This window comes from Hypomesus transpacificus, chromosome 21, assembly GCF_021917145.1.
Source record: "Hypomesus transpacificus isolate Combined female chromosome 21, fHypTra1, whole genome shotgun sequence".
Lineage (NCBI taxonomy): Eukaryota > Metazoa > Chordata > Actinopteri > Osmeriformes > Osmeridae > Hypomesus > Hypomesus transpacificus.
In genome coordinates this window covers 5563284-5581150 of record NC_061080.1, presented here as the reverse complement: position 1 = coordinate 5581150, position 17867 = coordinate 5563284, and the positions used below count along the sequence as shown (strand labels likewise).

The 17867-nt window shown below is 42.9% G+C and overlaps 1 protein-coding gene across 2 annotated transcripts in view; it reads right to left on the bottom strand.

Annotated features, from left to right (window-relative positions):
- Nucleotides 1-17867, bottom strand: part of map4k3a (mitogen-activated protein kinase kinase kinase kinase 3a) — an 86530-nt gene that overhangs the window by 42223 nt on the left and 26440 nt on the right. For both annotated transcript variants that reach the window (XM_047043498.1, XM_047043499.1), the window contains exon 2: nt 9400-9457. In XM_047043498.1, coding sequence (XP_046899454.1) covers nt 9400-9457 — 58 coding nt within the window. The remainder of the gene's footprint in view (nt 1-9399; nt 9458-17867) is intronic.

Below are 17867 nucleotides of genomic sequence, written 5' to 3'. Positions count from 1 at the left end.
CGCCCCACTCTTACCAGCCTTCAGAAAAGCCACACACACACAAAAAAACATACATGCACACACAGCCTTAATGGCTTGCGGATCGACTCGTCCTGAATCGATGGGTTCTTCGTAATCCATGCAGGTCTCTTTTGATGAAGGTATCCGTCATGGCGGCGGAGCTGTAAACCGGTGAGGCCATCTCCGAAATCAATGGGCCTGGCAATGTTTAGTCATAATCGCCAGGGAGAATCAATTTTGGCGAATCATTATTATAACGGAGTGGCTGAGGGGGGCTTGGCAGGTCTACAGAAAGTCATGGTATTTCACTTTGACAGAGCACAAAGATATTGGTCCATCCAGGTTGTTAATAAAAAGTTGGATATGCAACAATACTAATATTGAGAGGGGGTGGGGGAGTGCGGAGTGGGTATGACTTGACAGCATCCGAGACACTCCCCCCCGCCTCCCCCTCCCATCAGCCACGACCAGCCCCATATCTTAAAATAACAACGACAAAACAACTTCAAACACTAAGGTGGCTGATTCTCTTTTTTGGCGCCTCTGTCGATGTGTGGATTCTGTTACCAACACCCCCTTTGCTACCCCCCACCCACCACCTCTCAAAACCCCCACCTCTTTCACCCCATTTATCTATCTGCAGCCCACTTGCTAGCGTCCCACTGCAACGTCAGCACATTTCCCTTCCTAGGCCGGGGCTATCGAGCGAGCTTCCCCTTCCGGAAGCTTCTTCAGAGGACAGAGGCGGGCACGTTTACAGGTTTTAATGAGAAACGACTGGCCACAAAGCCTCCCCCTCACTTTCGATTGGCCTCAGGGGCAGTAGGGAGGACGCCAGCGACCCATATGATTGGGCGAGAGGACGTTCTTCTTTCTATTTTTTTTCTTCCCCCCACAACATCCACCCCCCAGGGGGGTTTCTGGACCTGACGGCGCCGATCTCCGCTGACCTTGATCTCCAGCTCGGGTCTCAACATCTATAGACACGTGCATCATCTTGTGCGCGCGGGGGGACAAGCGCTCAGTGAGAAAAAGAACAAAGTCACTTTGTTGTGACTGCTGGCTTAATGATGGAAGCTGCAGGCCTCATAAAAAAAAGAAGCTCATCCCTTCTTTTTCTCCTTTCGAAATTTTTACTGCCAATGTTAAATTTTCTGAAAAAAGGGTCTGTTTTCCCCTACCATGAAAATGTAAATAAAGTGCTTACATAATCTCTTCATTAAAATGTATGGACTGTGCTGGACTGACACACTAAAATAGTCAGTCAAGCTGGCAACAATGCTGCACACACACACACACACACACTGTGTTGCAGTATTTCTATTAATAAAAGTTTACAGTAGCTGCATGACCCTATGATGAATTAAACATTAAAGAGTTTTTTTTTTGCGGCTCAGTCTACTCCCAAAAGTTGTGAACCCGGGATTCACTTTCAGAAATGACACGGGTGGTGAGGTCAGGTGACCTCAGGGGCTTCTGTTTCGTGGCAAGTAGTCCCTCTCCGGTGACACAATGACATTTTCCGGCACAGGGAGGGGGATGGATAGCTGGCTGTGCTTGGGTCCTATCCAGCCTCCCTTCTCATCGTCACCAAAAGCCATAGGATAAAAAGCCCCCACACCGATCAAAAGCTAGAAATTACAGGTCACCTGACCCAAATTACACAGGTGTTCTTTTTACAGGTGTTTCGTGTCAGGTTATATTTAGACTACATAACCATAGGTAAAAATAGTGCATTTATCAAGGTAAATATTGGGTTGTAACTGAACCAACCAAAGACACCTAAACTCCCTTCCAAAAATATATTAAACAAGATTTGTTGATATTTAACAGGTCTGCTGGGAAAACTATCTGATGTACCTAGAAGCTGAAAAAACGATTGCTACGCACATTGACCTGACATTGCATACCAAAAAGGTGACAAGGAATCAATATAGCTTTAACATTGACCCATCCAAGCACTACAGCAGCCAAGTTTACTTGAGCAGTCAGGACATAGAAGCAAGCTGCCATTTGACAGACAGTTCGGTGTCAAAAGGACACCTTAAAATGAGTCTTAATATGCTTTGCTTAAACAAAGTATGTTTACAAACAGAAATAACTATAATGGTAATAATTATTAGAGCTGAGCTTTAAATCAGACCGCAGTTTGATTTAATTCCCCAGCTTGATAAAAATCACATTATTCAATATGTTCAAAATAATCGTGAGGCACACCATGTTCCTGTGTGTTTTTTTTGAATAGGGTGTTGTGGCAATGGCTAAAAAACACCACTGGGGGGAAAACAGCTCAGCGTTGACTTGTCCTGAGGTATGAAAACCATCCAAGAGTGTATGGCTGCAGCCTGCAGCCTCCCGCCTCATGCCCTCCCGTCTCATGCTTCTACTTTTCAAAATAAAAGCTTGTCTGGTCCGCTATTTCTCCTTTCTACTTTGGTGTACGTGTTTTTGTTTTTTAGCTAGACTACAAACTAAAAATCCATTCTAGCAGCCTGGGAGGCCCGGTTGAGTTTAGGCGTCACAACGACGTTTTTCAATTTATTGCAACAAACGTGCTCACGAATTTACCTTTAACTCCATCCGTACAATAATTCGCGATTTGGTATTTTTGACCCTCTGCATTTACCGTTGGACAGCTTGGGCATGAGACGGGAGGGCATGAGACGGGAGGCTGCAGGCTGCAGCCATACCCATCTCAAACCATCGGCTGAGGGATGCGGGTGCCTGTGTGTGTAAACATGTTCACAGTGCGTTCACACTGCAGCAATGCGATGCTAGCGACAACATGTTTTCAATTCATTTTCTATGGAAACAGGCGAATCGCTTGCGTGGTGCATTGTGGGTAGCGACGCGATCGAGTTGAGATGTTCTCAACCTTATGCAAATGAGGAGCGATTTCTGCTAGCGATGGCCAATCAAATTTTTTTTTGTTTCTCGTAACGTAGCAACCATGGTAAACATTTCTAGCTTTCAAGGTGGAGTACGTAGACCCAAGTCTGCACCCTTGGCCTTTTACAACTACAACAGTGACTTTAGAGAACAACATTCTACATTTAATCTGTTTGAAATGCCCCAAAGCGTGTTGAACTGTGGGAAGGCGAGCAATGGCAAGCGATTTGCGTCGCTGCAGTGTGAACGCACTGTTACGGTGCGTGTCCACCACAGCGGAGTGGGCGGCGCGTTGGCGTCGGCTTCCAATTCATTTTCAATGAAACCGGGCGTTGACGCTCGTGTAGGGCATTGTGGGAGCGTATGCGAGTGTCAACGCCCGGTTTCATTGAAAATGAATTGGAAGCCGACGCCAACGCGCCGCCCACTCCGCTGTAGTGGACACGCACCGTTAAGGTGCCAGTATGGTACTCAGACTCCGTTACGGATGGGCGGGCCGCCGGATAGGACGGATTAATTCGCATTTCTGTTGCCTTTATGGTACTCCGAAGGCTGGGGGTGCTGAAAACAATTCACCGCCAGAACAGTAGGTGGAGAAGCGTTTTTTTGACGAAAACACTTTGCTTTGTTGCGTCTTTGTAAGTTAGAAATCGTCGTTGTTTATCTCCCACCTCTCATCACACGTGTGACCCTCTTACCAGCTGTCACTAGTCAGACGATGAGTGCAGCAGGTGCAGTCACATAATAATATATTAAAGACTGTGTCTAATGCAATATAACCACCTGAAAGAGCAAACTTATCTCTATCATGGTAGGTATTATTTGTGGGGAAAATAGTAGCACTCTATAACAAAATGATATGCTTATCTTATATACACTATAGAAACTATTAAAAAACGATTCCATGAAATGAATACGTTCTTATTTTCTTTGGTATTTTTGTGATTAGCAATGATGATTGCTGGGTAATATGTATGTTGTTGTGCAATGGCAAGTGGCTATTTGATCATGTGAAGAGACGATACGATTTAGCACAGGTGTCAAACTCAAGGCCCGTGGGCCACATAAAATGACATGGCGGGCCACATTTGGCCCGCGGGCCTTGAGTTTGACACCTGTGACGATACGATATAGTATATCGTATCGTCTTGTCACATGATCAAATAGAGACTTGCCATTGCACAACAACATACATATTACCCAGCAATCATCATTGCTAATCACAAAAATACCAAAGAAAATAAGAACGTATTCATTTAGCTTAATGGGCTATTGAAATAAATACGCTGCTTTACAGCGTGCATTGACCATAAACGACATCTCTCACCATGCATTTCGATTGTGTTACGGCAAAGTGACGACATCCCGCCTCTAGAAAGCAGTGTATGCACATCAGTGTTAAACGCAAAGTTTAACTGGGTGAAGGCGAGCATGGTTTGAATGACAGCACTCCAATGCAGCCGGTTCTGCGAACGTACCCCATGTGCATTTTCAGCCAAGGTCCTCGGGCATTCAACCCAAGTTGGTATCGCTCTCGAACTTGCTTAGAGTACTCTGCCAAGCTAGCATGTTTCTGCTTCCCTTGTCAACAATTTGGAGCCAGAAATGATGAAGACATCACCTTCATTAGACAAGGTTTTACCAATTGGAAAACGGCAATGTTTATTTTACATAAAGCTCAAAAAGCTATTCTGAGATCATATGAAGGGCAAAACAAGTTTTGCTCTTGCGCTATGCGCGCTTGCATTTTGTCACCAAACACTGAGAAAAATTTGCAAATTTATCCTCCAAGAAAAACAGCAGATTGTTCAAGAATTAAAAGTCGGACTTCAATTGCAGCATAATAGGCCCTATGTTCACAAAAGCAACAACAAAAACACCATGTTTTTACATCGTTACTGACGTTACATCATAGTTACAACTGGCCCTTTGACGGCAACCATAATGCTGATGTGGCCCTCGGTGAAAATGAGTTTGACACCCCTGCGATATAGACAAGGCTCTGGTTTTGTGAATTCATTTCTCCACCACCAAGTGTATAATCCAATGTGAAAAATGATAAACAAAAAGACTGATATAATTGGAAACAAAAAGATCCATACAAACTGTATGTACACTCAAAACTACAATGTACTACTCTAGGTCACTAAACTGTGGCAGTCAGTGCACAGACAACAAACTCACGTTTCTGAATTTGCTAGAGTAGAGCATAAACTAGCTCACAATAAATTTTCTCTCCAAGAAGTTCTCATCACAGACGTCTTTCAAGAAGACGACCTTAGAGAAAACGCCTTTCTGTCGAAGTCGTAAATGATGTCGTTCGGAAATGATGTCGTAGCGGACCAATCACGGCCATGGGGTATCCGTCGCTGTACAGCACGGCATGACGGATCGACAGGAATTTCAACGGTGCACGGGAGAGCTCTCCGACGGCCCCGGAGACGACGGAGAGGGCGTTCCATCTATGTGTAGGCCCTTCCCATGTGTCCGTAATCGGGAAGTACCATATAACGGCCTTTAAGCATATCCATATGCAGTGTGTTTTCATGAAGCCAGGGAGAAAGTTGAAGGCTTTGTGCAAACAGATTGGCCGGGTTGGAAGCTTTTGAAGCCGTTCTAAAGATCTGGGCAGCCTCTTAGCCTCTTAAAGTAGGAATTCTTTACATGGACAAAGGGAATCACACACAAAAGATAAATCTTGAATGCCATAATCATTTATGGGAATTCATGGAATCCTTGTGAGAGATGTTGTCCAAAAACAAAACAGCACGAATGAGGGCAAATTAGAACTGAATTGAGACGATTTACAGTTGAGGCAAACATTAAAGGACTACTCAGTATGGGCAGCACAGTTCTCCTTCTGAGAAGGACACCAATGAGCTGGCAGCTAACTGTTGCTAGGGAAACATCAGCAGAGGTGAACTCAGTCGTAGGACAAGAATTCTGTTTGAGATAAAAGAAGACTGGCATATAGCAAGGTGCAGAGCACAATGTCAAGCTTTGGTCAAATGTGACATGTTTTCCCCCTTGCAGGCATGTTGCAGGGTGTTATGCCAACCGTGTTACAGTGTGTGTCTGTGTGTTTTAGATGGGGTGTGTGTGTGAAGGTGTATGTGTGTGTGAGAATGAAAAAAAAGTGAGAACAAAAGGCAAAAAAATGGTCAGAGGCTGAAACGATGCCTGTCAATGCTTAGGTACAAGTGTGACCGCGTGTTCTTGAACGTGCACGCGTGCAAAAATGCATGTTTGCCCTCTCGTGTGTGCACAGCGTGTGTGAGTGGAGAAGTGAGACTGGATCAAGCCGCTGTCATTCATCCTGTCAGCGTGCGCCCAAAAAGGGGGAACGTGCAAGGTTCTGGCAACAATCCTCCAGGCCATCCAACCCCTTGTCACCCTGGAAAACACACAGTCTTGGACTCGCTGGTGACACCTGTCAGAGACGCCAGCTGCTGCTGACCGCTCTGTGAAGTGCCATGCACATCCTTGTCACCCGGCTCTGTCAGAGGATTGTGACGCCTTCCCATTGTCAAGCAGCGCCGGTGACATTTGAAGAGGGTAGGGTGGATTTTCTTTTTTCATACTTTGGCTCATGAATTTTAGATGCAGTTCCTGCAGTGCATTAGCACTGCATGGCTAACATGAGGAGGCCTCTGGGGCTGTGGATCATGTGTGTGGGCAAATTGGCAAAAAGGTCCTGGTGAGGGAATGGCCAGGCACACACAGACACACTCACACACATAGGGTACATTAGAATATATATGTTGACCATGACTTAAAAGCATGCTTTTCAGTGCCATTCCTGGCTGGAAGGTATTTTTAACCTTTCCTCTGCTAGCAATATTAAAACATCAACCAGTCAGACACTGAAAGAAGTTCAAGGTGCGGAACTCCCCCCAAGCTGCGGAACTCCCCCCAATGAAGAATCTGTCTTACAGCCTGAACAGATAATGTCAGACAGTTCTAACCATGACACAAAAGAGAATGACTTGTCTTTGATTGTTTGTCATGAAAGAGGGTTTGAGTGAAGTGCCTCGGAGCGACTGCATGCGGAGGGGGGCAGTAGACACTCCCTGGTATTGATGTGACGCCTCGCTAAACCCCCTGGTCATGGGCCTTGCATATTAAAGAGGCACTGGTGCAAGCCTCGGCGTTCGGACCGTGTGATGTTCGAATGTTCATGATGAGCTCTCCAGAGAATCAGCATGGTGATCAGGTGTGAATGCTAATGCTAACACGCTAAATATTTGATAGGAACGCAAACGGCATTTGCACTCAGCAATATGCTGCATGCGTACCCTATATCAGGTCCGTCTGTGCTGGCAAAAGTGATGCAATGAGGCCCTCACAGACAGACAGAGGGAGAGGGCATTGAGGCAAATCAATGTAACATTCAGGTTAAACGCTGAAGACAACCTAAGCAGATAAACTGCTTAATGCATAATATGTTGTTTGTGTATGGCAAAACTAGAATAGATAATATAAAAATAACATAACATGAAGAATTTCACATGACATGGAATGCAGCATGAGTAAGTAACTAGTGGCAACTCATTAAAACATTCAACTGATAGTCCAAAGTATTGCTGAGGATAGAACAGCTGACACTTGAGATACAGATGACCAAAAAGCTCAAACATTTTTAACTTGCGCATTGAATGCTTGCACACACATTGTAGGCTACCAGTATTAATTATATCTTCAGTCTCGTAGTCATCCGGTCTCGCAAGCTGGAAACCGTACCATCAAATGGTACATTACAAGCCTCAGGCTGCCCCCTACCACGTATGTCCACATACACACACACAGCATCAAGCAAGCCTCCCACCTGCTGACTCTGGAAGCCTAACGAGCTCAACTTTAAAAGTTTATGCCAGTTGATTTATATTGCAACAGGATGAAAGCATCCAAACATTTTGTCTCTGGCCTGCCCACCAGTGTCCACCCCCATGATGTACATTGTACATCATCACTATCAAGCTTTTAACACCATTGTCGTCAGACTTTGAATCCATGGCTAATATGTGACTGATACCATCTCATGCATGTCCAGCATTGTTGCTCCCCTCAAGGTCTCAAATGTTTTTGCTCTCAGAGTTTTCCGGGGAGTTTTACCTTGTCTTCCTTGAGGGAAGGTTTAAGTGTAGTTCTATGGGAACATCCTCTTTGACGTTACTTGAAAAAAGGCTATACAAATACAATTGTGTTTGATTTTATTTTATTTCGCATTGTTTACTCAATTAGGGATTTTGCACTTATTGTGTTTGTCAGGGGAGAATAGATCATAGTAAAAAAGCTCCAAAAGTCAAATAACGTGTTCAAATCTGAAGTCTACTGAATCTTCGTTAATAAGCTAAATGGTCCAAGATAGCCTGTCTCAAAGGATATCAAAGGACTCTACTATAACCGAGTCTGAAGTAATCCTTGTCTAGTTATACAAACCCTGAATTGAGGACTCCCAAACCACCTTTGGGATTACTGATAATGGAATCTGTGAGATCCCAAAGTACAATACACCACTGTGATCTTAACCACAGCTCCAGTTACTCTGTTATATAATGATTTGCATGAATTGCAGCTGCATCGTGGTATCTGACGACCATGCCAGGACAGAATGAACACCAGTACTGAACAGTCCTGTAAGAAATGAACACTAGGCTCTCGCTGAAAACATCAAAACCCATGGAAAATCTCAAATGTCACACAATGAACCCGCATGTGAAATTTGCAAACCCAAAGTGCTTAAGTATGCATGGGTAGGCAGCTTTTCAACGCCAAAATGGCAAAAGCTTCCTTTGTATAATTAGTGATTATAAAAGGAGACATTTCAGCTTTCTCTTGATAATCTCCCGTTAGTGCAAACAGACAGCTTGGACACAAGCTGTAACAGGCTTTCTTCCTACTCTCCCCTACACCAACACTTGGACTAAATCAAGCTCTTCCATCTAAGCATGAGATTAAAGGAGATCTAGTCCGATATACAGCTCCACTGAGCTCCACATTCCTCAAGAGATAGAGGCCATTCTATTATAGGAAAGAGAAAAAAAGAAGCAAACACTCCTCTTATCTAGGTATGTGTGACTGGAGAGAGGAATGCAGAGTACCTGTAAATGTGTAGTGTGTTAGATGGATGGTTGGTTGTGTGGATGGATGGATGGTTACAGGGAAGGAAATGGTTTTTTGGAACCTAAAGACCAGCGTTTTCCAAACCAATAAGAAACCCCAAAAATAGGCCTAGTTGGATAACCATACCATTTCAGAATCGGTCATAATTACTGGATGCCTGCATACTGTTGATGGAACAAAATGACATGCTGACTTGCTGTGGCTGAGTTTTTAGAACCTTTTGGAAGGCACTTGGTGGAAACTTGCTTCTATGATGTTACTAATGGTGAAACATAAGTTAGGACGATTGGGAAAAGATGCGGTGAAGAACAAAGAACCAAACATACGAGCCAAACTTCCAGTTCAATGCCAGACTAGTAAAAAATGGATGAGAAGTCAAAATCTTACCAGGCTCCAGTTTGATGACCTTGATGGCTGCCAGCTCCCCTGTGGTGACGTTTCGAGCCTGAAAGACAAACAGCAGAGGGTTGAGTCGCATCGACCACTCTCCGAAAACACACAAAGAAGCAGTGCCGATCGATGTCTGGCTTCCCCAAATACTTGCCTAGGGGGGCATCTCAGCATCTGGAGAGTGGTCAAGACAGTGTTTGGTACCTCAAAAACCCAGAGGCTGAAATCTGCACAGTCATGGCTAATACAGAAGTCATTTAATTACGGCAGCACTGCCAGAGCTCTGGTTCTTGGGCGAATGCCAAGTTTGGGTTTGTAATTTGAGTCAGTGAGCTTTTTTGGCATTTTGTTTCGGTGAAACATGCACAAGCTACCCAACGTGCTCATTAAATAGAAAAGCAGGCATCATTAATATTGGTCCTATCTGTGGGTGCCCCGGTGGCTCACCAGGCCTTACAGAAGCAGCCTTGAGTTTGAATCATATTTGCTTCATGTCATTCCCTCTCTCTATCCCCTCTATCCACCTTTTCTGTCTCTTTATACAGTGCATGTCAAAAATGTGGAAACACCTAGCCTTGTTTTGTTTTTGAGAGACACATGCACCACCTGTTTTTCAGTGTTTTCAATGCATGAGTTCAATCACTCAATCAATCCCTCAATCACGGTCTGTAGGAAATGTAACTTTAATGAGGTAGCATTTTCTCCAAATAATGCCTACGGTGACAGCTTTTGTACCAATAGGCTAACATTTTGGTCAAAGTAAATCTTCATACTGTTAAATAACCACCTTGGTTGCATATAAACAATAGGATGAATGTGTCTTTCAAAAATGATAAAAGATCTGGGGCCTCATGTATAAACGTTGCGTACGCACAAAAAGCTTGCGTACGCTGGTTTTCACGCACACTTTGTGATGTATAAAGATTTACTTGACGTGAGAATGTGCGGGCCATCACGGAAAGTTTTGAGCAAACGTGAGAATGTGCGGACCGTCCGCAAACTCTTGGCTGCCTCTGTAACATGGCGAATTCTAACTGAAAAGAGCAGAAACTCACCAAACATTATAAAATAAAGTTTCCTACGTTTATGACGTTGACAATTCAAAAAACATAAAAATAAAAGTTTGATCATTAATGTGGATGATCACATCAAAATGCCAAAACCCAAAACGGGAAATGCTATATAGCCTTCTGTTTAATCCGCCACCACTTAATAACTTCTGTTAAACTTGAGGGTATCAAACGAACGACAAAATCACTCAGGAAATGCATGCACGCTAATCCTATAGCTGCCATGCTGTTACGATGCGCGCGATACACGTTTCTTCATTTAAAGTTTTACATTGGACCATTTCTTTTTAATTTCTTCCATGGTCTGGTTCTCTGAACCCACAGCATTTATGGCCCTATAATAATAATAATAATGACTTTATTTGTAATGCACTTTACATTTAGCTAAATCTCAAAGTGCTACAGGTTAAAAACAAGAAAGGGCGCAAATAGTGACAGCTTCCACTCCGCCAATTTTCTTTTGTCGCTAATACCTGATGACAGGCCGCCAAACAGGACACATTTTCTCGCCTCCATTTCTGTTGTCAGAACCTCGATCTCACAGTAACCGTATTTTTTCGAATAAATGCCACGGCATTTAACGTTCATTTTTGGTGCGGCGTTTATTTTCACCTGCGGTCAATCTCACGTTGATTTTGATTTATAAAGGAAAGGTGCACAGGACCTGGCGACCGGTTTTATAGATGTTAATATTTCTGTGCGTAGGTACTTTTCGAGTTTTGGCCATACGCCATCTTCTGGTATGAAAGCTGCGCAATCCTTTATACATGAGGCCCCAGGTGTTTCCAAACTTTTGACAGGGACTTAATATTTATTAGTCCTTCCATCCAGGCCCTACAAACCAGGGCTGCGTTTCCCGAAAGCATCGTAAGCCTAAATTGATCGTAGAGTCCATCGTACGATGGATCTTAGTTGTACGGGCCGTTTCCCGAAACCATCGTAGCTAAAGAGGCACTTGAAAATCGTTGTAGATTAACGAGAGCTCCAGACCAGTCGTAGATCGCTAAGTGCATCGTAGCACAGAGACTCAGTGGAGACACACGTAGGCCGACCATGAAAACTACATTAAACTCATGCTGAAAGTTACTTCCGATGGAAAATAAGATTATTTTGGTTCTCTTTTTACAACAGTTATGAGGGAACTGGGATATTTGTTAAGCCATACAAGTTTAAGTGCCGAAAACATATCTGAATCCGGTTTATTGTCAAGTAAATTTAGGTTACACAAAATAATTTGATTTGTTGGGTTTGGCGCATGCAATGAAGGTATTTAAAAAACTATGTCAGTCTTATTCTAAATACTATAAAATTGAAATATGGCTGTTGTAATGTGGAATAGTAACTAGAAATGCATTAACGTAACGCTTTTACCAGTACAATAACACAACAACAATTGAACATTGAAGATGTTCATTAGAAGGTAGTATAAGTCCTGCACCGCAGACTTGTCCCCTCTGGTTGTGGGGAATTGGACGTGGTCTGGGATGTGGCAAAGTAATGCAGTTGTGACAGCCTGCACAGATCTTGAAACTGAGGCCTTGAGAGCCCATGTCCATCTCCAATAACCTCCAGAAAACTGCCAGTGGCATAGAACTTTAACACTTCCAGTAGTCGGGTTGCAGGGGTCAGTGCAAAGGACCTCCTTGTTAGCCTCTGCAGGTCTGCTTTTATGTGGTTCAGGAGCATCATGATATCATGATGTCATCTGACATATCTTCAGTGTCCGCGGCCCGCCACGGTTAAATTTCTGCCGCCACGGTATCAGAATTAGAGCTGTACAAAATTTTAGGCCGTCTATCAGCCGTGATTGTTAGAGCGCATGTCGGAGAATAGCACAGACGCGCTTCACAGCGCAGTTGAGATTGCGCGTGTGCATCCTTGAGAACTGAAAGTCGTATAATTTATGTTGTCAGTTCATTTAAGCCTGTTAATGTATTAGTCTATAGTTCTTGCAAATTTAAATTAAGTTAACTGGTGATTTTCGTTGTTTGTATTCTTCCCCTGCTAGCAAAATTGCACGTCTGTTGATTCGATAGCGATTGCTGCCTTTGCTCACGTTTGTATTTTAGGTGCATTATTATGCTTAAGTAGCCTAGTTTTAATGAATAAATAGTGGGTATAGTGTTATTATTTGCTACAGAATGCTTAGCCTATCAAGATCAAATGAAGCAGACAGTGTACATGCTTCCGAGTGGCCTACCTTAATCTGTAGGCTAGGCCACTGCATTTACAATAAGTTGTTACGTCAATTATTAATTGGCAGCATTTATGCCATTTAGAACATACTGTAAGGTGTCTTTAAGTATGCTAATTTTATTTATCTAGGGGAAATAGGCCGAAAATATGTGTAATATTACATAAGCTATTAGACTATTAGATTAAGATGCTCCGAAATATAGGGTTAGCACTTTGTTTTGGCCGGGGGGGGGGGGGGGTGTTAGACCTTACCTGCCCCCACTGCTAAATAAAATCCTAGGGGAAACACTGATCTTACACTCATAATGAGTATAATTGATCAACCATCAATTAAAGTAGAGTTTATTATTATTTCTGACATTATTATGTCAGAAACAATGATTCCATGTTGAAGACATGGGGATTCATTACTTATTTGTCACAATGTCATTTGTGGTCAATATGTGAGAATTATGAGATTGCGAACATGGTCTTGGAAAGCTGTTGGCCTATGCAAGATTGTAGATATCAAGTCAAGTCAGTAGTCAGCACTAGAAAATAAGACAGTAAATATGTTGGATTGAGATGCTTGTATTTATACATTGAATTATTTAGGCTGCTAGCTGGGACATGCCATGTGTGATACCATTTACATGCATGGTTTTTAACCTTGTGATTCAAGTAGTAAATATAGGACTAGTAAATATAGAAGTAGTAAATATAGGACTCTTTTATACCTTTTATATCTTATATATATTTGCATATGGAAAGTGTAGTACCAAAAAGAGTTAAAAACCAAGGCACAAGTCATTTGAGAAATAGTTGTTTTATGGGAGTTTGTTCTCCCTGCTCCTGCCCCTCACATGGATCTATAAGGTGAAAAAACATGTAAGGATTGGACAGACAACACTGAATATATGATACAATACACAATTCAGCCTTTACTTATTTCAAATAAACATTGTATGCTTAGGCTATAAGGTAACCTAAATTTGACACTACCTTTTTGATTGGGCAGAAGACTAGGCACAGAAATGGAGGGCCTTGTGAACTTCATTTCTTCAAACAAGAGCTTCCTCACCTCAATTTGGAGACAAGCCCACTTAATTTCCAAGACCTATTGGTATTTAGCATCCTGTGTCGCTGATTGCAGGGTCTTAACACCGGTGTAAAACTCAGATGCAGCATAGTTTGCACGTTCACCTTATTGTTTTTGACTTCATGTAGCATCATACAATGTACATTGAAAAGTACTCAAATAAGTAGCCTACAATAAATGTAAAGCTTTCTATAGTGACAGAAAAAAAAAATTGTGTACCGTAATTCGTTAAATATTTTGGGTAACGTTTTAATTTTAAGGTCTTAAAGTTGCGTCAGAAGATTCACATTTCAGTACAATGGACAGTGACTTGTTAAGTGCAACTTAAGAGACACGTACGATGGTTCTCCTTACGAGCATGTTCGGGAAACGCACGTAAGAAGTAACGATGGATCGTTATTTTCATCGTAGAGAACCCTCGTAACAGCTACGATCCATCGTTATCGGGAAACGCAGCCCAGATTGCTTTGAGTCAGATAGAAAAACGATCTTTAGAGTTAAATTTGATGAGACCTTTGAAATTAGGTACTTCATACGAGAAAACAGACACCTTACAAAGCCAGGATTCTTTTTAGAAAGTCTGTTTACTTCAGAGAGACTAGTTAGAATAAGGTCCTGAAAAATCGGTATTTCCTCTCAAAGGGCCTGGAATGGGCTGTGTGGTAGGAAACAGGATGAAGAATCAATGACCCAAGTCTATTTATTCCACTCTTGCAATCTTCCAAACCCATCTGATAGAGAAGCATGGTTAACATGAGGTGTGATAAGCCCCCCCCAAAAAAACATTACCATCCCTGAAAAACCTCCTCTGAAGCAGCGAGTCCACTGCATTCATTTTATACATGAGGGACTCAAACAGAGTCAAACAGGTGACGCGTAAAATGCTTATCAGCGCTGAGCCTGTCACATGACACTGGCAGTTCCTGTGGAGCGAGGTGAGCGCTGCCGCACCATAGCTGACCCGATGGAACTCATCAAAAATCTCTGTTGTACTTATAACAGATACACACATCGTCTTGACATGTGTCACAGCAGAGGTGTCAGTTGGAGCATATTTTAGAATGATGCGACCAGCAACACATACATTTTTTTTCTTTCTCCCGCAAGACAGTAAAATGAATAAACAGCCTTTGTCTCCCTTGTGAGGAAGTGTTAAATAAACCTTGGTGAAACTGAATGCTAATTTCACATTGCTTTGACCAAATGACCCGAACGTGCCTTCAAAACGCCTCCAAAGGTTAGTCTAACTAGCACCTTATAGGGAAATGTAGTCAATTTTGATGATCATCCTGCTGATAGTGTAACACGGATCAATGTCTCATCCCTGAGAAAATGAGAAAATTAAATGGGCTCATTAGCATTCATGATATTATGAAAATGCTAACTGGGTACAACTGGCCACTTAAACAGACCCCACACACCCAGCACACCCACCTCACCCCCCTGCTAAGGATCGTGGGAAACCACCCACCCGGATATCGATTGGTGCTCATTGAGGGGCAGTACAGGAAGGTAGGGAACTGGATTCATGTCGCAAAGTCTCTATGCGATGCCACACAACATTTTAAATCGACTCACAATATGAATTTCACAATCTGTTTCTTGTAACTCCTTGTTAATCTCCTCAATGTTGTTTTGCATAAAATGCACCGTCACCTCCATGAAAACGCAACAATTGCTACTGGACATTGGATAATAAGTAATGATTTACTATTAAAGTCATGTAGGTTATTTGTCCAGACATTGTAGACCCTTTTCTGTCCTTACATTTATCAGTCATTTCAGATTCCAAATCAACCCAAAAGGCCAGGCACTAAGAGCACAGTAAAGGAAGCAGGAAATTGAAATTAAACTCAACCCCAAAACCTTGAACATAGGCCACTGTGTAGTCATAGAGCCATAGCTCAAAGCCACTTTTCGAGAAACGACCACTCACATATTTAGATCATAGGTGAAAGGCAAGCCAAACAGTTTCATGACCTAAAATCTTCATGCCATTTAATTTCTGTTGGTAAAACCATTCTATTTGCTCTAACATGCTTGCTTATGAAGCACGAAAAGCCATGCTGATAAGTGGGTCACAAACTTAACCTTAGCTTTTTTTTGGACCCCACACTTACGTACATAAACAGAAAGACACACACACCTTGAAACCCTCTGAGAATCTAGGCCGGGGCCAGCCAATTGGACATGCCAACCTTCGCCTCAAGGCTCGAGGTGCCCTTTATTTATTTCCACGGAGGGCTCTGAACCAGCCCCCTGGCTGCCACGCACAAAGACCCACACAGATGCAGCGTACAGCGGGTGGTGGGGGAGTGTGTGTGTGTGTGTGTGGGGGGGGGGTTTGTTGGCTGATTTCTCAGGTAATTACAGACGGAGAAAATAAATCACAACAGGCCAACTCGACACAGGCCCTTGGGGTCCAGAACTGAATCTTGAGCTTCCATGTCCCTGTAAACAAGGTGCCGTCTAGTTCAGCACGTTCACAAGTACATTCTTATTTTTTTTTTTACCGCTTTCGAGTTTTGTTTTCCAGATGGCTTTGGGGCTTTGCCGCCTGATGTATGAAGATGATGTAGTATTTGTTGGTGTTTATCAAAATGAAAGGACTTTAGTAATGAGTTGCTGAGGCATGGAAATGCGCACACACAAACACTCACCCGGACTCCAGGCACAAACACTTTTGTCGTTCCTCTAGTCTGAGTTTACATTCTCAAATCTAATCTAGTAATGGCTCCTGCAACCTCTGCTCTATTCCCTGTAATCCGTCTCACTTCCTGATCTTGGTAAAACGAAACCAGTCATTGATCCAACAGATTTGTTTACAGAAACGAGTATGACACATAGTCAGGGCGTCTAACAGTAGCGCTAAAACACAACATTCATAGTGTGGGAGTGAGTCTCACTCCCAGGAACAGATTAAATCCCAAACAATTATTTGTGAACAAAATCCTTCAGCAATAAACTCTTTCCCACAGCAATTAGATATAATGCCAATGTTTAGAGCAGGATTATATTATCATCCTCATGACTTGTTTGTTAAGTATACTGGAGATATCTTCTGGAGATAAATTGTCATCTAAGGATTTATAAAACATCAATTTTGACACTTCAACTAGCTGAACTTCCAACGGAAGCCTCCGGATAAGGATGGTTGAGCTGTCAGTAGACCGAAGTGAGAAAAACCTTTCAAGACTTTTAAGCTTCTCACACCTTTAATTGACACCTCTGTGTGAGGGAGCCTGGGGTCGAGTCAAAGTCTGACAAGGAACTATTTGGCGAGGAGTTGTTTAAGCACTCTTGAAATACATTATGACATCCAGGGCTCTAGAGTGCGACCAATTTGGTTGCATATGCGACCAAAATTTGTAAGGGGTGCAACTAAAAATGTTCCTAGGTCGCACCGGTGCACCTAACCTCCTCGCATCCACTGCCTCTCCACGAACAAAGCGTTTGTTCTTCACACACTCATGGTTGAATCATATCGTTGTCTAAACCAATCAGAGACAGAGATGGGGTGGGTTTTTGCCTCTGATTGGCTGTGGTCCAGATATTACTCTAGGCCTACACTGCTCCGTGCTGTGCAATTTAAATTACAACCTGAGCACCAGAGAATCAGTTACGGCAGACCAGGGCATTGTACGGCCCGCGGGCCACAACCGGCCTACAGGCTATCACAATCTGGCCCGCGTGAGGTAAATCAAAAATGTAAAATAAATAAATGTGTTGAGCGGTAGTAGATATGTAGCTAGGGCTGAAAGACTACAGTGATCAGGCGATTTATGTGCGCTTGCGCAACCTCACCGACAGGAGTTAGCTGTTGGTTAGCCCTCGAAAATGACAAACGAAAGGTTGATACAGAATGTAGAGTTTTTAACAAGACATGGACTTCTAAGTATATGTTTACTGAGGTCAAAGTCAAAGCTGTGTTCTTAGTTTGTGGAGAACAGTTCGTTGTGTTGAAGGATTATAATTTGAATAGGCACTAAAGGGACTAAAGAAAAAAACGAACGCGGACATAATAAGAACTTGCCTGATTCAGTGGGCACTGGCCGCTGATGGTTTGCTAGTTAAACTGCAGACCTTGATCATCACCTGTCTGCTGTCCTTCGCATATTCAC